Raw genomic sequence first — 21,548 nt, forward strand, 5'->3', positions numbered from 1 at the left:
AGTGAGTTCAGGTTTTTCAACAAAGTAAGCGTCTCCTGATATACATGCATAACCTATATAAAACAGAAACCACATTTAGATTTAAATTTTGATTTTTCTGTCAAGTGTTATTTAACGTTGACTGTATGTTTTTTGGTTACTGTCTCTGACATTTTCAAAATATCTTTTTATCATATTATATGGCCTTTTCAGTTTCAGTATTATGGAAGGATGATTCAAAACCTACCACTTATTTCCACACACATTTTGAACACAGACATAATTATAAAATATTTATTTATTTGTAAAATGTTCTACCAGATAAAATGACACAGTATGATGACAGCACTCACTTCCAAACACATTCTGTTACAATAAACATATAAAAACAATTGTATGCATAATAAGTATAAATAATTCATTAAACTACAGTAAAATCCATTAATTCAGATACATGAGTTAATTATTAAGAGGGTCCATCTTAAAATGTTATTACTTTAAAGGAATGTAACTTTAGTTGACTCCAATTGTCTATCTACTTCTCTTGAATAAAAGTGAGAGAAAAAAAAAAGCACAACATTGATGACTGAATTTTAGTACTATATCAAAATAAAAGAAGATGTAGTATGCTTGCCAATGAGACAACTCTCCACAAGAGACCAAATGATGTAGAAGTTAGCAACTATAGGTCACAGTACTGAAATAAACAATGAGCAAAACCAATACTGCATTGTATGACAATTACAACTGAAAACTAGTAATCGTTTGCATATCCTTTCAGTTCCCTCATATATCTCCTTTTATTAATGTCTGCTTTGCCTACTTATGAGTGTTTCTCAAAAGTTGGAAATAAATTGTTTAATTTTGAGATGGTAACTCAACATGTGGTAAGTCACTTGTACATACTGCAATAAATTCTGCAAGTTGATCAACAAATTTAAGAAACCATTTTTTCTTAATGTAATTTTTCCTCTTGATGCTCATGATCACACTAATACAGATTACCTATGAAACATGTTAAAAAAGCAAATTAAGAAGTAATTTAAACAAACACCTTGTAAAGTCAAACCCATTCATACAGGGGTCATATAGAATTTTATTCCAAAATTCATGTTTATGTCCATGGAATACAACAAATAATTTTTCAGATTTACTTTATAAAGAAATATTTATGCTAGTCCCTTTTCTACAATTTCTTTATTTTTTTTCTATCTATGTATTACAATCCACAAGGTAAAGATAAACTGATATTTCAGTGAATTGGGCAGAATCTCACCATTCACTGTGAATATTTACCAACAATAGTTATTTTTATTAGAATAACCTTGTGTGAATTGTACATATTAAAACATGATTAAATATCATTAAAACAAAATGTCATCTGTTCTTAATTATTCAAGGAACCATACCCAAGAAAAAGGTTAAATTTTCAAAATAGGCCATAATGCGTAGAAGTAACATTTATATAAGGCCATACACTATAAATCTTTACATTTTTCAACAACAATAAATATTCAATGGAGGAAGGGAGCACTATTTTTACCGAAAAGAACCATGCAATAATTTTTTTTTTTAAACAGAAAATTCACAAATCAAATATCAAGGAGATAAATGAATTTTTTTAATTAGCCTTAAATTATCTCTTGAGGTAAAATTTAGTGCTGATCTGTCATTTAAAATTGGCACCAGGAAAGCAGCAAATCAATCTATCACAATGTACACTGGATTTCATTTAGAATTTGCAGTAACATAAATCTGCCAACTGGAGATATCGTTTGCATAACATGAATTGTACAACAACAAGTTAGGGGAGATAACTCAGGTAAATATCGCCCATTCTGGACAAGTATTTAAATAAATTAACAGACTTGATTTGAGTATGTTTTGATCCTGTGCAAATTTGTGTGAAGGCTGTTGGCATTTGTGTTGTGTTACTACTCTAGTTTTTTTTTATTCAATAGAACAATATTTTCCTAGTAACCCCAATAATTTTTTTTCATCTAACACATTACTTTGAAGTTGAAACTCTACTATTTTTTAGAAATAATGTATGGTGGTCATAGGTGTTAACATTTATGCTTAAAGTATGTGAAAATAAATGTATCAGAATTCTAATCTAACTGTTTATAATCAGAAAGCCTCAAATTAAAACCATGAAATTGTTTTTAGTAATAAAAGAATTATTCTCTAGCATAAGAATGATTGCTTGCTGCTTGCTTATTGTCTAGTAGCAAGTATTTCATGGACATTCAGGACAATCTAGCACAATTATAAGAGTAAACATTAAAAAATAATTCATGAATTTATCAAATGAATACAGATATTGCTAAATTGCTGAAAAAAATTTAAAGCCATAATATATAAAGTTATGAGCCCGCTGAAGACCGCATCTGGGTGCAGGATTTTCTCGCTGTGTTGAAGACCCATTGGTGGCCTTGGGCTGTTTTCTACTCTTTGGTCGGGTTGTTGTCTCTTTGACACATTCCCTATTTCCATTCCCAGTTTTATGAGTGAAAATATTTGGTCTGCATAATTCTCCAACTCTTTATTTCTTTAAAAAACAATATTTAAGAATTTTGTTCTGAATTCTTTTCTTGTCAATTTTGTTATATCAAATCCTGATCCATTAGAAGATTTCTCTGATGTTTATTTTACTATTTTGACATTTCCTTTTTTTTTTTAAAACAAAAATAAAATCATCAGCAAATCAAATATATAAATCAACTGAATTAAACCAATAAATAAATCTAGTTTTGTATTTATTTCAAATATTTCCAAAACAATGAGGTCAGGGTACATAAAATAGAAATGAAATTACCCATTCAAATACTGCAATTTTGATTCATATCGTCAATAACTTTATTTTACAACTGTTTTCTACGAAACTTTACTTTTTATCACTTTGGAAAAAAAAAAACATATAATGAAAATGACATACTAACTATTTCTACGAGACATGGCTAAACACTTGTTCTGTAGATTATATTGACGATGACATTATACATTAAAGCAACATAAAATTAATAACAGGAAAAAGTTACAGAAAAAATCGCACTACAGCAAAATTTTTTTCTTCTTTGACAAAACTTTATAAAAAAAAATAATGATTTAAAGGACCAGAATTATGAAATCTATAGAACATGGAATGTTTTTTCCTAAATTTCTATTTCCTAAACAGTAAAAAATGTGGCCAGTTGACAAAAAAATATACATACTAATGGCTAATTAAGCATTTATACTCTAATCTATACTCTGTATTCAGCAGGAAAGGGGAGAAAAACATGGATTCTTATACACATACATAAACATAGAAAACTTAACTTGAATTCAGCATAGTTTAAAGCTCTGTTCAGCTTTTTACCAAAAAATATAAAAACATTCAATTTCTTCAAAATGTTTCTATTTTCTTCTGAATTTTTCGTCTTTTGAAAGATGCCTCGATTTTCTATACATATCTTTTGCTCTCCATCTCCTGCCCCAAGAAGGCATCATTCAAAGTTTTCCATGAATACAGAATATGGCATACTTACACACACATTCATCAATCGTGAACATGATTTTCCTGATAAAAATATAGTAACAAATTACAATCAACATTCTACACCATTCCTAAAGAGATAAATTTAATCAAATATCACAGAAACTTTGTACCTTGCCATGGAAACATCATAGTTGCCATTGAAACTGGCAGTAATAGATATAATGAGGTAACCATAGCAATTCTCAGATCTACTCTCTTCCTTGTCAGTCAGACATCCCATAAGCCCTTGCATATTTCACGCTAGTTTCCATAGCAATGATTAAAATCTGTAGCCATAATAGTCAACATATTTAAATGCATTTGATTGTTTTATGGCTTTGGCGAGAGCAAGAGATTTCCTTGATTTCCGTGCTGCAAGGCGATGCATTCTTGCTAGCTGTTTCTCTTCCTGTCTGTGTCTTTTTGCTTCTAAATTCTTTCTCTTCAACCATCTAAAAAGGAAAAGATTATATTAATAAAATTTTTCATTGGATGAAATGCAATTTTCTTATTTTCCAAAGAACATCACTGATGAGTCTCATGAAAACAAAACCTGTGTCTGGCGTACAAAATAATAAGCCTGGTATTTCTGTTAATATTTTTTTTTATGGTGATTCTTGGCATTTTTTCACAATGAAAATCACATAAACTATTTTTCACTTTGGGTAGCTGTCTCACTGATGTGTACCTTACATCTCCTTTTATTAATCTACTGTGGATTTATTATTATTTTATTGCTAATTGTCGTAGATTTTGTGGCTATAGGTTAACCATGAATTGAAATGTTTTTTTCTATAGATTTGTATGCAGAATTTGGCAAAACCACAAAAACAAATATATCCACAAATATATAAGTTTTCCTCAATTCATGAAAATTAGTATCCACCAAAATAAATCAATCAAAGGTACAAGCATTCTGAGGCTATTGCAAAGGCAATACAATATCCCCTACTAGCTGTAACTTTTACATTGGATGTGTTTACACTTATATGGATCAATATCCCTAATGCACCTCAAATTGTGAACAAAAAGTCTCTGTAAAGTGATATTGGACATGTTGTTATTTTTAACAAATGACTAAGCAAAACCATTTGTAATGTTTTGAAGAGCAGAGGATTATAGAATAAAGGTGTAAAAACTATGTAGCTATTAGACGTTTGCAAATCATGGAATTATCAGAACAAATTTTTGTGTGAAAATAGGGATTTTTTGCCTCAAGAAACATCATTACAAAGGGCTTTTAGGGGTATCCAAATTACAGAAAAATTAATCACACTTCAGACCTCTAAAATGTGAAAATGTCTCAGCTTTGAAACAAGCCACCATAGATATCCAAGTGTTTATAAGCAGAGGAATTTAAGAAAATGCTACCATAACCACTTAAACCTTATGGGAGAAGCATTGTTTGTGACTGATGTAGTGAGGAAATTTCCATCTTATTATAAAATGGGTCACAATATTTATTAATTATACTGGTATTGTTAACAACTACAGCCTAACACCTGAAGCATATAAGGATTTTATTTATCTAAAAACTTATATTTTTAATCAATTTTATAAGTCCAAGGATGACAACTCTCAACCAGAACTAAACTGAAACTCGATTTGTAGTCCAGTAAAGGTATGGATTTGCTACCAGATACACTACTAATCTTTCAAAAAATAATAAAAGATTTGTAGAAAACCATTAGGAGAAGGACTTTCTGAAAGGGTCACAGAAATCATCTCTTATTCAGCAGAAGTCGCAAAAATAAATGTGGATCCCTTTTTCAAGTATTGGGGCAAAATTGTATTTTAATAGATACAGTAATATTTCTACCTTTAAGCCTTTAAGATATTTGTATTTTTTTTAACCTGAAATTTATTGTTCACCTGTATCCATGAAAATTATTACCTCATGAATAATAATAAATCAACAGAAGTAAGAAAGGACAAACAAACAAATGGTAGAAGAAACAGTAATTTTAGATGGACAAAAAAGTAAATAAATCAAGATAAAGGTACACAACAGACCACATGGATTTTGCTTTTCCCACTTGCCCACCGTGTATACACATACCCTCTGAAAGCTTGGTCACAATCTGTTCTACTCCTGATAATAAATCCATCAGTCTGTTCTTTCTCTTGACGTCTTTTAAGCAATTTTTCTTCTCTTACTTGTCGTGATTTTGTCTTTAACCAATTGTTATATGCCTCTTCTATTTCTTTTGCCTAAAAATAAATTCAATTATATCAAATGAACCATTACCACTTATCCAAGCAGACCTTTGATAGCACTTTTATTTATATATATTTAAGGAGTTTGAGGTATCATATTTAGACCGTTATGATAATATTTGAACAAAAAAAAAATCTTGTCCACTGCAATATTTAGAAGAAAATGAGTTTAGGCTTCCTGAAAAGTGAGAAATTGTCAACTGGAGAATGAAAACCAAGTCATCTGCAATAAGGATTTTTTACCATGACTGACTGACAATGCTAAAGCATTGTTAACCTTGGTAAAAGTAAGAATGAGATATACTGAAAAGGCTGCCACCTAAGTTGATAGTAAGAATGATATAAACTGTAAATGATGTCACCTTAGATAAAAGTAGGAATGAGATATATTGTAAATGATGTCACCCTAGGTGAACGTAGCAATGAGATATATTGTAAATGATGTCACCCTCGGCAAAAGTAAGAATGAGATATATTGTAAATGTCACCCTAGGGGAAAGTAAGAATGAGATATATTGTAAATGATGTCACCCTAAGTGAAAGTACGAATGAGATATATTGTAAATGATGTCACCCTAGGGGAAAGTAGGAATGAGATATATTGTAAATGATGTCACCCTAGGTGAAAGTAAGAATGAGATATATTGTAAATGCTGTCACCCTAAGTGAAAGTAGGAATGAGATATATTGTAAATGCTGTTACCCTAAGTGAAAGTAGGAATGAGATATATTGTAAATGCTGTCACTCGAGATCAAAGTAACAATGAGATATATTGTAAATGCTTTCACTCTAGGTGAAAGTTGGAATGAGATATCCAGTCAAAACTGCCTTAACGGTTACCTCGTTTCAGCGGTCGACTGCCTCTAATGATCACTTTTAGACCCTCCCAAACGTTTTTTCTATATAATTTAACTCGTTTCAGCAGTCATCTAATTTTCGAAAGACATCGTAATTTCAACTTTTAACAATGGTCATTATAATGTTTTAAACTGCAAAAAATCTTCAAAACAAAGATTTTTTATGTCAATGTCGAAGTTACAATTAAAATCGAAATACGTTTGCAACCAATGTCACGTAATAGAAGGTGGATTCGTCAACTCCCCGTGTTCCAACCTTTCAGTTTCTATTGAAAACAGTATCCCCGACTTATTTCTCAACTAATATTTTTTATTTCACTGCTCGCAAGGACGATAACTCTGACAATTGGAAATACTAAAACAATTTCCCCCGATCCCGGTTAAGGGCGATGTCGGAATTTGACTTTTTTGGAACCTCGTTTTACAGGTCACCTCTCTTCAGCAGTCACTTTTGATACTTCCCAAGAGTGCCTGGTTAATACAGGTTTGACTGTAATATAATGATGTCACCCTAGTTCAAAGTAGGAATGAGATATAATATAAATGCTTTCGACTTTAGTAAGTCACCCTAGGTGAAAGTATGAATAAGATATAACGTAAAACTCCATCTGTCACTTACTAGTTAATCAGATTTCTCTTTAACTTTTATATTTTTCAAGATACTAGCCTAAAACATAACTAGAGGCTCTAAAGAGCCTATGTCGCTTTCCTAGGTCTATGTGCATATTCAACTGAGGACACTCTTCAACATTGTAGACGAGAATAGAATTCATGACAAAAATCTCTTTTTTGTAAATCTTGTATTGCTGATCGTTTTGTCTGTTTAGTTTCTCTCTATCTTCTTTAGTTTTTGCTCAAAACACAAAAGAGGTTAAAAAAAATCCTCATTTAAGGGCAATCACTCCTATAAAGAGTGACAGTCTACTAACTATATCAGCAAAATTTGACTTGTTTGTAGATCTTGCCTTGCTGATCATTTTTGCTATTTAAAGTTTCTATTTATCTATTCTAATTTTTATCATGTAGGGCAAAATGCAAAAAAAATGGTAAAAATAACTCCAACAAGGAGTCGTCTGACAATTTCCTCAATATTGTCTGCTTATTTATTGCTTATTTAAGTTTCTATCTATCTATCATAATTTTTAAGATATACAGCAAAAACGCAAAAAATTAGTAAAAATCGTCATCAAAAGGCAATTACTCTAATAAGGAGTCGACTGACGATTTCAACAATGCAGACTTATTTGTAGATCTTGTCTTGCTGATCATTTTTGCACTTGAAGTTTCTCTGTATCTAATTTATTTTTCCAGTTAACAGGCAAAAATGAAAAAAAAAAAGGCAAAATTTATCATTTAAGGGCAATAACTCCTATAAGAAGTCCCCTGGCAGTTTTGACTTAAATGAACAATTGGTAGAGGTCAATATTCTGAACATTTCTGCCCCCTGTCAGATTTTCTCTATTTATAACGGTTTTGAAAATAGTAGACAAAACTTGCATTTTACCCCATTGTTCTTTTTTTAGCCAAAAAATGTCGGCCATCTTGGTTGGCAGGCTGGGTAATCTGAAACATTTTTTAAACTAGATACCCCAATGATGATTGGGCCAGGTGAGCTAAAAAAGGGTAAAAATCATCTTTCAAGGGCAATGACTCCTAGAAGAGGTTGAATATCAATTTCACTCATGTTGACTTTTTGGAGATCTTCTTGCTGATAATTTTTGCAAACTAAAGTGTTTCTTCTTTTTTTTTTTTTTATCTTTTATAGCTTTCAAGACAATATCCAAAATCGCAAATAAAGGCTAAAAAAAGGACAATACCTCCCATAAAAAACAACTGACCAATACTGCCATCTGAATAATTTGAAGATCTTTTCTTGCTGATAACTTTTGCATTTTAAAGGCTCTCTCTATTTCAGTTGTAAAAAAAAAGGCCAAAAAATTAAAACACTTGTAATAATAGTCATCTATAGGCAATACTCATATAAGGAGACATCTGACAGTTTTGGACAAAATGGGCAGAAGGTACATCTTTACTTTCTAAACATGTTTACCAAGGCAGATATTCTCTATTGTTAAGGGATTTAGATAATAGAGAATACTAGCATTTTACCCCAATGTTCTATTTCAAGCCTTGGTAGCCGGCCCATGTTGGTTAGTCAGCAGGTTCATTGAGCATACATTTTACACTTACTACTTAAAACTTTAAGGATGAGTTGGCCAAGTTTGGTTGCAATTGGCCTGGTAATTTCAAAAGAGAAGATCTTTGTAAAAGTTAAAAGACAAAGACAGGCATCAGACAACAGATGACAACAAGATAGATTTACAGACAATAGCAACAAGACAGATGTAGGGAAATCAGCAACTAGACAGATATACAGACAAAAACACACCAACATTAATGAACAGAGCACATTCATGTCTAAAGCTATGTGTGAAATAACCTGGAAGCAGAATAGTAAATAATTCAACTGCAATTTTATGTTAACAGAAATATAATGGAACATATTATTTTTCAACTTTTTCAAAGAAAACATCTAATTTGCAAATGATAAATGAACAAATTGTATTGATAATGCTAAATGCCTGTGACAAAAAAAAGCAACTTCAATAGTGAGTTTGAAATAAAACAAATAAACATAATCCAATAATGATATGACAGTTTTTTCTTATAAAAATGACCAATACTTTGATTCGTTTGTTATCATGATCATCTCTTAGATTCCATATTCATCTCTATGGTTTATCTATAATCATAATAATCTCAAAGATTTTAAAAACCCAGTTTTAAAGCATACAGTTTCCCTTGTTTGTATGGTTTCTTTCTGACTTTCCATTGTGACTTCTGTCAATAGCCCCTTCAACCTGATACCAGAAACCTTAAATTATCAATAGAGAGTTCAAAATGTCACCCAAAACTTCTTTTTATGACTTATGACTTTTAAAAGTAAGTGTTGACTTCTATCTGTCACCAGCAATTCAAATCTATGTATTGCTTAATACTTTAATGTGTCACCTCAGTCACTAATCAATTCAACCAATCAAATGTCATTAAAAACTTTAAATATAAATATTCACAAGAAATCAAATAATCTAATAACTCACAACTTTCACCTTTACATTTTTTTTTTCAAATTGTTCAGGAATTTTATCACAATAACAAACTGAAACATTTTTTATGACAAATCTTCATTTTTGATGACAAACTGAAATCCCTGGTGACAGATTTACATCAGGAGTGATAAATCATAGTGTCTGGTAACACTAAGACTGATGCCAAAATTTATTAGCATTGATGACCAAAACTAAAACATATATGAAAGTAATAATTATGTCCTCAAACCGAAGCAAGGAGGTTGACTGTTTGTAATCGTTTATGACTCAAAATGTAATTTCTAAAACAGCAAATTTATCACTACCCTCATTCAATCAATAAAAATGTATTGTTTTACATATAATGCAGTAAAAAGCTTTTAACATTTGTTTTCATATGTGATGAACAAACATCTAGGAAGACTTAAAAAAATCTTAGGTTGATTGATTGGTGTTAAACGTCACTTTCAGCGCTATTGGCTATTTTGTGGCGGTCAGTTGTTATTGATGGAGGAAGCCAGATAATGCCAGGGAGAACCACAATCCTTGTCAATTAAGACTTGAGTCTAATGCACCTGCCACATGAGGGATTTGAACTCACAAGCTCAGTGTTAAAAGATCTTAGAATTTGTAAGTAGATCGAAGAAGTGCAAAATTAAATTAAAAGTGTAATATATATATGAAAGATAACAAATATTTGAATTAAATAATGAATTATAGCAAAAAAGCAAAGATACATTCTCCAATCTAAATTTTTGAAGTGTTCCTCAAAATCATTTAATTAACAATGTCTCCTAGCTCCCTTTTATTAGAGGTATTTCTTATATCAGCAGGTAAATATTTTTAGCTAAAGGACAAATCAACTACTTTTTACAGGAAGTACAAGTTTGAATATTTTTATCTAATTGAAACATATAAATGTATTAATTTGTTTCAGTTCAATTTTCCCATTAGGAATATGTCTAGAAAACATAAATGAGACAGTAATCCTAAAATATTGTAGATTCATTTATTTTCGTTGGTACCAATTTTCGTGGATTGAGGAAAACTTGCATTTTCGTGGATATTTAATTTCGTTGTTTTGGCAAAGTCTGCATACATTCCTTTAGAAAATTTGTAATTCGTTGAACATTTAAATTCGTGGTTCACCTGTACCCACAAAATCAACGAAACTTGGTATCCAACAAATAATAATGAATACACAGTATAATTTAATTTCAATGTATACAAGGTGGTTCAAAACATTTCTTTGCTCACATTTTTATATAATTTAATTTTGGATGTAACATGTCTTCTGATTGGCTGAAAGTGTTCTGTCTATCAGCTCATAGACATAATTTTGTCATGTGACCGCGACGTCATCAACGTTTTTATCATTATTTACTCCTTTTTAGAATTAAATTATAAGGAATGACTTTAATATTTTTTCTGTCTATTCGAAATAACATAAAAAATGTGGTGCACACTTTTGAATAACCAGCTATGCGGGTTATTCAGTGTGCACCACATTTTTGATGTTATTTCTTCATAGACAGAAAAAATATTACAGTCATTCCTTAAATAAATTTGAAAAAGTCTGTTGTAATGTAATACCTGCTGTAATACAAATGTATAATATACCTCTTGTAAAGGGAGACAACCAATGTTAAATTAAAAACCAGAAAATAAAATTTGGAAAATGCAAAAAAAAATATCATCTATCAATTTGTGTAAGTTGTATTGTTTTAGATCATTTGCACTGTGTATCCCAAAGACATTGCTGCTTACTGGCAACCAACAAAGCATTCAGCTAACAATAGAATTATCAAGCAGGGATCCAGTGACAATCTACAGTAAACTGAATCCCTGTCTCATAAAAATCCCTTGGATTCAAATTAAAAGCAATATCTGGTGTACAGGACCAGGATATACAGCAATAGTGCTCAAAAAATGAAAATTCTAGACTTAAGCTTTACAAGAACAGACGAATAAAGCAATTCTGCACAAATCACTCAAATTGGTGTCAGTGGACTATGTTCTCTTACAGTATAAAGTTTGGGCCTACCTCTGATTCAGTAATGGACTCATTCTCATCTCCATGCTGGTCCAAAATATGAAATTAAAATAATTTGGGTCAACATTTATAGTTAAACAACAAACATTAATGGAGATAAACTGAAAGAAATATTTCCTTTTTTTTATTTTGAATGAGAGTAGTGAAAAGTTGTGCTGTTAGTTGTTAGCCAAAATTTGCTCCTCCTAGAGGGCTCCAAATTATAAAAGTACAATTAACATAATAGCAAAATCACAAATCCAAACACAATTAGGACAACTGTATATGAACAGTACTTTATTAAAGGATCTACAAATAATTTTTTATATCTTGTTTGGGATCCAGATTAATTTTGATTTGTCTCCAGGGCACATACATGTAGTAATATAAGATATATAAAATACACTGTAAAATAACTGTCAATAAAAATGTTGGAAACCTCATATGAATGAAGAGTAAAAATCTATAAACTATTAATCTTCCAATTTTCAGTCGTAATTCATCTGCACAGTAACAAAAAAAAATAGAATATGTCTTTGTCTTTTTTGCATGTTTTGTATTACATATTTCAATGATAAAAACCTGAATAACATTTCATTTTTCTTTCCTTTTTTTTTAAATGAGAAATATTTCAATTTTTTTTAAAGTTAATAATACTTTATAAAAGGGTGCTGCATCACATCGTTGGTTAAAAAACTTTAATTGAAAGACAATTTTAATTTCATCTCTTAAAAAGAAATTATTGCATAAGCTGGATAGTTTGCTTCCCAATGCCAAATGTGAATCATAAAATGCTAAAAAAGAAAACAAAACAAAGCTGAATTCTCTTTTTATATTGCATAATTTGGAAGATTAAATCTCCTTAACTAGCATGGTAATAGTTAACATTTTATTAGAAAAAATAATTACAAGAACTAAAATTTTTACAATTTCAGTTAACATTTAAGTTTTTTTTATTGTTTGCCTACAAAATGGAAGAAATTGAAAACAGATATAAGTGAGCCAATTTCTCATGCATGGTAATAAGGAATACTGCACAGGTCAGACCCAGAAACCATATTAGAAGTATAATGTCATGCTACAAGCATTAGAATTTTAAAAAGAACAACAACAGAGCCCTCTAGTGAGAAGTTTTGTCCTACCTCATCATCGTCGTCATTGAGATGATCATCTGACCCTTCATCCTGCTGGTCTCTGCGATATTTCTATAGTCAGATAGTTAAATATATTAGTTCACAGCAAATACATACAATACAGTCAACCACAAACAAAATTAAAACCAACTTCATTACAGCTGCTAAGAACATTAGGCCATTACCTATAAAAAAATCCTAGATTCTCATCCAACTGGTGCGAGGGGGAAGGAGGGAAGTTATTTTTTGTTATTTATTGTGAAAATTCTAGCAAAATAAAAGAAATAGTCAGAAATAAAAATTAGTTTGTTTATGCTCTGAAAAAAGCAGGATGGGAGGGAAAAGTTAATCCAGGAATTTTTTATTATGGCCTTATCAGTGCAAGACTAAATATTTATTACAAACAAGCACACATGCCTGCAACTACGATTTGTATGGAATATTTAAGATACATGTATATATATGAGACATGCACGCCAGTGTGTAACAAGTCAAACGTATATAGACTTCTGTAAAGCAATGATTCATGTGTATGAAAGAATTTAAAAAACAAGTAATGCTGTTATAAAAACGATTGAAATGCCCACATTGTATTTGGTAATGAATCAATTAGTTTCTAAACACCTTTTTAAAAATAGTACATGTATAAAATTGTCTGAATATCAAGTCAGTGTTACCCTAAAAGTAGACAGCAGATTGCACATCTTAAGCAAATACTTTTAAGACAGTTTTCAGAATATTTTGACAAAAAAGTATAGGGCTAAAATCACAAAGTTAAAGAATAGCATGCTGCCAACTTCTGAGGAAAACAAGGGCATTTGGTAAGTAAAATAGTTCAGAAACAATTGTAAATGTATAAACTTTAACTATCGAGAGTGGAGAAATATCATATTGCAAGAGATTTGGTAGTGGAATCTGTTTTTCTAATGGCTTTCAGATGATATGCAGACAAAATTAATCTTTCTTTTCCAATGATCTGCAAACATATGTGTTCTTTTTATGTGAGGTCATCAGACATGGTCAACCAAACATCTTTATTGAATTTTGACCAATGAAGAACTGAGATCAAACAAACTACATGTTGTTTAAAAAAAAATAATAAACAGGTCAGGAAATGGATGAATCTGCTATGAATGAGCATGATGAGAGAATATGAATTTTAAAACTATCTTATACTCCATTACATTGAAACGGCTTTCAATCAAACCCCTGAGAAAATAAAAATCCTCTCTGATCTGAACCTTATCTTTTTTCTTACAATGATCTGCAATCAGATTTTGTTCTTTCAATAAAGCTTAATCAAGCATTGTTGCCTTTTTTTGTCTTTGCAAAAGAAGGAAAATCTGAAATGAATTTCAAACAATGAAGAACTGAATTACATATGTTTAAAAAAAAAAAAATCTGTAAAAATAGTTTAGCAGCAGTTGTGAAGTTGGCAATAATTAATTCAATTACAGATGACTAGTGGAAAAAATACATTGTTATCATAGATACAACCAGCCAAATAAAAAATGTAAAATAATTGATAATTAATAAATGATACGTATACTGTTAATATGAATAAAAGGGGAATTGGGGTAAACATCAATACGGAAAAAAGGGTCATGGGGTAAACATCAATTAGACAACAACACCGTGAAACTTCCTGTAAAAATAAGACTTAAAAACTTTCAGTTTTGCCTTCTTCTGTGTAACTAGCTGCCCGCAAATTGTCAAAAAATATCTCAAGGACCATAAGAGCTGCAGTTCAGCAGCTACTGTGCAACATATTTCATAAATTCTGTATACAGGGTGAAAAACATCAAAACGTTGACATTAACAACAAAAACAGTTTCCCTGAAAGACTTCAAACTTTTCAATAGTTTATAAGATAAATTAATCGCCTGATCAAATAAAAAGTTTGAAAACAAAATTTTAAAAATATCCTGTTTGACCCTATCAATTTCAGGTTCGTAACTGAAAAGACGACATTTCTATTTCTTGGCTTTATACATAAGTGTCATATTTTGAGGAAGATATTCTAAGGAGAGATATTTGCCCAGTTTTTGGTTGGGTTTGTGTTGCTCAATCTTTAGTTTTCTGTGTATTATATTGAGGACAGTTGGTTTTTTTTTTTTTTTTTTTTTTCTTTTGGTCATGGTGTTGGTTCTTTTTTATGATTTTTTATTGGTCACTTGGTTTTTTCTTCCCTCTTTTTTTATGATCCATTTAGTTGGTATTTCAAACAGCAACATTAGTCAAAATTACTCTGACTACCTATCCAAAGTCAATAAAGAAGTAAAAAGTAATAATCTGAGAATTTTACTTCATCTTGAAATAATTCTCATTGGGACTGCGTCTTTTTACCAAACAATGAGAAAAAATCACCAAAGCTGATGATAAATTAAATGATTTTTAATGTCCATCTGGTTTGACCTTGAATTTTTTTATTATTGAAGTTGTATGACCCTAGACCCCCTCCATACATCTTTATATCATACTTACTTTTTCTTGATTTCCGTTCTTTTTTCTTTCCTGATCTTCCTGTTTCTGTTGCTCTCTCTTTTGTTCTCTCTTTTTCGACCACCAAGATTGAAAAATGTCATCGTTATCTCGTTGTTTTGTATATTCTTCCTCTTCTTTTCTCCTCTTTTCCTCTTGTTTTCTTCTTTCTTTTTCTTCCTGTTGCTGCTTCAGTCGTTTCTTATCCTCCGGTGTCATTGCATAAGGTGAATTATATGAAAAATTTTCTAATGGTCTATGAGAATCTTGTGTTGTTCGTGCTGACTGAGCACGCTGTTTTGATGAACCAGGGCGAACAACTCTTCTAGAACTGGAAGAAGTGCTTGATGGACGTGGATTGGACGGAGGTGTGGGTTGTCGGGAGGACGATGATGAACGATTTTCCTTGTTATCCTCGTTTAACGATTCGTCAATGAACTGTGGTAGTCCCATTTCTTTGGCTCTAACATCATCGCTACTTACAACTTCAAATTTTCCATCTTGTTCTATGACAATTTTTTCACTATTATTGTTTTTATTTTCAGAATCTGGCTTTGATTTCTCTGAGGGTCGTGGTGTTTCATCATCATCACTAGGGGGCACCACCAAATCAACTAAAGTGTCTTTGAATCCAACTTTTGAATCCTTCCTTTTGTCCAGTGGAGTCGGGTCATTGGCCAACTCTTCATTATAAACTTTCAATTTTTCTTTCACATCGTACTCAGGAGGGTCTTCTTCTACAAAAGGTAAAAAGACAAGATAAAGAACAGCAATCAGGGTGCTCTGTTTTTTTGTTTTTTTTTTTTATCTATTTATCTTGGAAATTTTGTCTCTTGGATAGAGAGTATAGATAATCATGAGTTTGACTAACCCATAAAACACATTCCACCCATCACTTACATTTGCGAATATCCATAGAGCCTTTAACAATACATCAATTCAGGACTTCTTTTCTGAGAATCTAATGATGAGATTCTCCCCTAAAGGCTTCAATAGACTCTCTGTATAATGTTATTATATAATCAAGTCTACAATGTATGTTATTAATTCAAGTTGTTCTGTCACATTTTATTCTTTTTTGTATCGTATCTCATATAGCCAAAATCTGTTCATTTTTACGGAATAAGTAAAAATATTAGGTATCTAAAAATAGGCAATCTAATAAAATCCCCAAACAGCATAAGAAAATATACATAATCAGGTAAAAATCCCCCAAAATATCCACTACATCAATAACTTGTACAATTAACCTATTTTAAGTTCAAAGGTCAAAGCATCTTTTGTTCAATGTGCAAATACAACCTGAATGTGAAAAGTTCATGCATTAAAATCACCAAAATAACAACCCACAAAAATATCGATTATAAAAATAAGGAGATGTCCTATGATTGCCAACTATCCACCAGAGTTCAAATAAGTAGATATAAGCAATTATAGGTTCCTGTACAGTCTTCAAGTCTGCTTTACCTGGTAACCCTAATTCACTTTTCATCATTTCCATTTCTTCCAAGGCTCTCTTCTGATCTTCAGTTATTTTATAATCTTCAAGCTCAGAATCCTCATCATCAGTTGAACGACCTTTTTGACCTTTGTCTTCTTCATCGTCACTTTTATTTGGAGATTCAGTCTCAATTTTATCTCTTTTATTCTTCAATTCATCATTATCCTAAAATATAAGAGAAATTTTATAATTTAGCACTGCACAAATTGTCTGTGTTAATGATGCTGCTTCCCTATTATATGGTAAAGCTTCAAAATGTAAGATTCTACCATATAAAAATGAATTACTGTAAATTCAGAAATTATTGCGTGCATTCATTATTGCAATTTTTGAAGAATTAACAAAACTACGAGTTTAATTATTGCAATCTAAGGAAAAGCTTCTTACATATATATATACATGTATATGTATCATATACTAGTATCAGAATTGGAGTTCTTATTATTGCGATACTCAAGAAGTCACAATATTCGCATTAATAAAAACCTCGCATTAATTTCGGAATTTACTGTACTGTAAATTCAGAAATTATTGCGTGCATTTATTATTGCGATTTTTGAAGAATGAGCAAAAATGCGAATTTAATTATTGCGATTTGAGGAAATGCTATACAAAGCTATATGTTCAAGATATCAAAATGCGAGTTCTTATTATTGCGATTATCAAGGAATCGCATTATTCGCAATAATAAAAACCTCGCAAAAATTTTTGTTTGTTTGTATTATTTCCCTCCAATTGTCTTTTGGATTGACTGTTGTTGGGTGGCATGCTATACCTAACATCTCCTTATATTCAAATCATCAATATTATGAAACATCTTACAATTCCTTTACCATTCTAACTTTTAAACATGAAAAACAATTGCACTAAATTCATTCCAATTTAAATACACCAATCAACCATATAAATTGTCTGAATGTCAATATTCCATTTTCCGCAGACAGATATAATCCATATATCATACTAACTACATTTTCTCTAAAAATACTAAGCCGATTTCCAAATTAATGACATTACTTTTCTGAAGATGTAATTCCATGCATCTGAAATCCTCCTCATTTTCCTTTGAATTAGTTAGCATTATCTCTTTATTTCATGTGAAAAGTCTCTTTATCATTTCTTAACTATTTCCAAATAATTCTGCTTTCTTCTCCATTTTAACAGATATTAATATTAAAAACACTAAGATAAATTACTAAGAAATAAACATACATTTGCCAGTTAAATGAACTGTGCTTAGAATTGAATAAATGATGGAAAAATCTCAATGATAATGAAATGGAGAATAAAACATTTTCTTTGTTAGGAAATTCATCTCAGCAGAGACACATTTATAACAATAAATATAAAACTAGGCCAAAGTTACAAAATTATATTTCACAGCAGATGAGCCTTCACTTTTTTAGTAATGTTTTCAAAGTAATAAAAAAAAGAAACGTTATTAAAAGGAGGTGAAATTTTTTTATGTCATCTGTCTGGTCTAAATATTTTTTTATCTTTGTAAATCTTTTTCTTTTTTATTAATAGTTTTGGAGAATTACAAACTGTGGCCTAAAGATACCAATCTCTAAGAGACAACTGGAATTGTAAAACTATTTATATAGATACTAACAATACATGTTGCATCATGAAAAGTGATGTTCCATGATAGTAAACATTTAATGGTGTGATCTATCTATGACTATTTAACACTGCACTGTACAATAAAATGTCTACTCCATTTATCAATCAGTCTCTATAAGATGACAAAATTATCATCTTTATAAACCTTCATGATACTATATAAAAATAAGAGATGGAATGATTGCCAATGAGGGAACTCTCCACCAGAGACCAAATGAGGGGACATATGGTCTTTTTTAATATAATTTACCAGTACGAGGTATGAAAATGCAGTTTTACATTCATGATAAATGGTCTAGGAAGTTTTTCCTAAATTGTTTTGTTATAAATTAGGCCTTTAGTTTTCTCAATTGAATTGTTTCACATTTTTCATGTCGGGGCATTTTATAACAGACTATAACAGACTATATGGTACAGGTTTTTCTCATTGTTGAAGGCCATATAGTTGCCTACAATTGCTAACATATGTCATTTGAACTTTGGTGGGTAGTTGTCTCATTGGCAATCATTTCACATATCCATATTTTTAAACGAAAAAAGGGATCGATTTGTCAGCACTATATGGTACAGGTTTTTCTCATTGTTGAAGGCCGTACAGTTGCATACTGCTAACATATACATCATTTGAACTTTGGTGGATAGTTGTCTCATTGGCAATCATACCATATATCCATATTTTGTCAGCATGTATAACTGATTTTACCCAACAACATTTTGTACCTGTATTGTTCAGTTTGTATATCTACTTTTTCCCAGGAGTCACATGTTATTGGTTGGTCCATGGTGTGTTCTATGAAAGGTCAAATTACTTTGGTTATTCTTGTTACCTTTTTTATGCAATTTCTTTCTTTTTGTTACTTTCTAAATGTACATTATCAAGAACACTTTAAAAAATCTCAACATAAATGAAAGGACACGTGATATTTCATAATTTGCGTGCATGTGTTTGTTTGATGTTTGCATAGAAAACTAAATAAAAATTTAATTAAAACCAAATACAACATTGAAATTATTGGAAAATTTACACAAAATATGTTTTACTAAATGTTTATTATTATTGTGAAATAGTAAAATCCCTCTGGTACCAATTTTTGTGGATTACAAAATCTACTATCTAATAAAATTTTGAAAGAAGTTTTCAATTGATTTTTAAATGTGCTGCAAATTTATGAACCAAGACTCAGACTGAAATTGTATATTGAAATCAGAGTGTCAGGACCCCTAATAACTCCCCTCAGAGACATCATGGCTACAGGCCTGAAATAAATTATTTGTCTAATATCTATAAAAGGCAAAATTTATAAATAAAAACTTTGTAACAGAATTAATAAATATTGTCTTGTATTCAATTACATCCTTGGAGATTTAATAATATTTTAAAGGAATAAAAAAGATTTAAATATTTCATTTTAATGAGTTGGAAAAACTTGTAATTGACCATTCAAATGAAAAACATTGCATGTTAAATCTGGTTAAATAAAAACCAAAATATTTTTAAAAGTAATGACAGTCAAACCTGTATAGGCAAAGGACAACCAAGGGAAGAGAATTATGTAGGCTTATGAACGGATGGTCTTTATACGGAGGTCAATTTCACTAGTCAGCTATCTTCAAAAATAGGGAATCAAACCATCCTTCATAGACTTGCTATAAAGAGGTAGCAATGACCTGTTACATGATTAATACAGATTTTACTGTAAAATTAAAATAATTTTTAATCCAAAGAACAAATAAGTATTAATAATAAATCAGATAAAATCATAAACAACAGAAAAATGCTCTTAATTGTTTAATATTTGCATAACAAAGATAATTCAATAATGGCATTCACTTGTCAACATTTCTGGCTCTTCTGTATTTGTTTATTCTATACAGCTACCGATGACAACATGTTTAAATTTGGCCTGACAACCAGTTATCAGTTATTAGGCTTATACTTGGCAGTATTAAAAAGTCTTTCATGTTTGATGTTCGGATTTATCTGTTGCTATTGACACAAAAAATACCGCGCTGTATTGATTTCGTCCAGACATTTCCCTTGTGGTATTATCACATAAATATCATACTTCTGATCAAAGCTGTCACCTAAACATTATCAAAATAAAATTCTATTGGTAGGCGGAGCAAGAACTAATTAAGTTTTCAATTCACAAACGTGTATTTAAATTTAGTGCACCTTTTTTTGACTTGTTGAGAATTGATCGTGTTCAACAAAATGCAATGACAATGACACAAAATTCGAATTTAAAGATGACTTTTTGTCATACATTATGTAATTGGGAAAAATAGGATGTACTGAGTATGTTCGACACTAGATAAAAATCTCATAGAATTCTTTTGTTGTTCTTCATCCTAAAAGTTGGCAGAGGAAGGTCATATATAATAATTTAATTAAATCACATCCTTCAGCAAAATCCAAAAATATTAATACAAATTATAACAAAAATTAACAGAAAATAGTCACATAATTGTTGATTGTTTCCATGATAAACAAATACAAATTACAATTTTGAAAAAGATTTGATTTGATTTGATTTTTGGTGTTTTAACGCCACTTTTAATCACCGCTTTTGGGCTATTTCGTGGCGGCTAGTTTTTATTGGTGGAGGAAGCCAGAGTGCCCGGAGAAAACCACCGACCTTCGATAGTTTTGAAAAAGACTTTATCATGAACCCTATATTTTATGAGGGTTAAAACTATAAATTATTTTTCAATTTTATTTTGTATATTTTCTTTCTTCACTTATAGATGTAGAAGCACTTTTAATTGGATTACTTTTTGTTTCAATAAATCATAAATTTCTGCTGATTTTTCATGATTACAGCTTAAATCAAGGGATTCAAAAACACTGAGGAAAAATGTTAATTCTTTAATAACATCACATTTTATAGGTTTTGTTGTAAATATAAAAAAGAAGATGTGGTATGATTGCCAATGAGACAACTCTCCAAATGACACAGAAATTAACAACTATAGGTCACCGTATGGCCTTCAACAATGAGTAAAGCACATACTGCACAGTCAGCTATAAAAGGCCCCGAAATGACAATGTAAAACAATTCAAACGAGAAAACTAACGGCCTAATTTATGTACAAAAAATAACGAATAACAAAT

At 30.6% G+C, this 21,548-nt stretch overlaps 1 protein-coding gene across 4 annotated transcripts in view; it reads right to left on the reverse strand.

Annotated features, from left to right (window-relative positions):
- Window positions 1-259: 259 nt before the first annotated feature.
- The window catches only part of LOC127726530 (coiled-coil domain-containing protein 181-like), a 38,390-nt gene continuing 17,101 nt past the window's right edge, over window positions 260-21,548 (reverse strand). The window contains exons 3-8 of one of the 4 annotated variants that reach the window (XM_052233909.1): window positions 16,777-16,975; window positions 15,313-16,046; window positions 12,838-12,900; window positions 11,708-11,743; window positions 5,559-5,710; window positions 260-3,951 (exon numbers count right to left, since the gene is read on the reverse strand). In XM_052233909.1, the coding sequence (XP_052089869.1) occupies window positions 3,780-3,951; window positions 5,559-5,710; window positions 11,708-11,743; window positions 12,838-12,900; window positions 15,313-16,046; window positions 16,777-16,975 (1,356 nt within the window). In that variant the 3' untranslated portion in view covers window positions 260-3,779. The remainder of the gene's footprint in view (window positions 3,952-5,558; window positions 5,711-11,707; window positions 11,744-12,837; window positions 12,901-15,312; window positions 16,047-16,776; window positions 16,976-21,548) is intronic. The other 3 variants (XM_052233911.1, XM_052233910.1, XM_052233912.1) reach the window with 3 other exon arrangements.

Source organism: Mytilus californianus, unplaced genomic scaffold (genome assembly GCF_021869535.1).
Source record: "Mytilus californianus isolate M0D057914Y unplaced genomic scaffold, xbMytCali1.0.p SCAF_18, whole genome shotgun sequence".
Taxonomy (NCBI): Eukaryota; Metazoa; Mollusca; class Bivalvia; order Mytilida; family Mytilidae; genus Mytilus; species Mytilus californianus.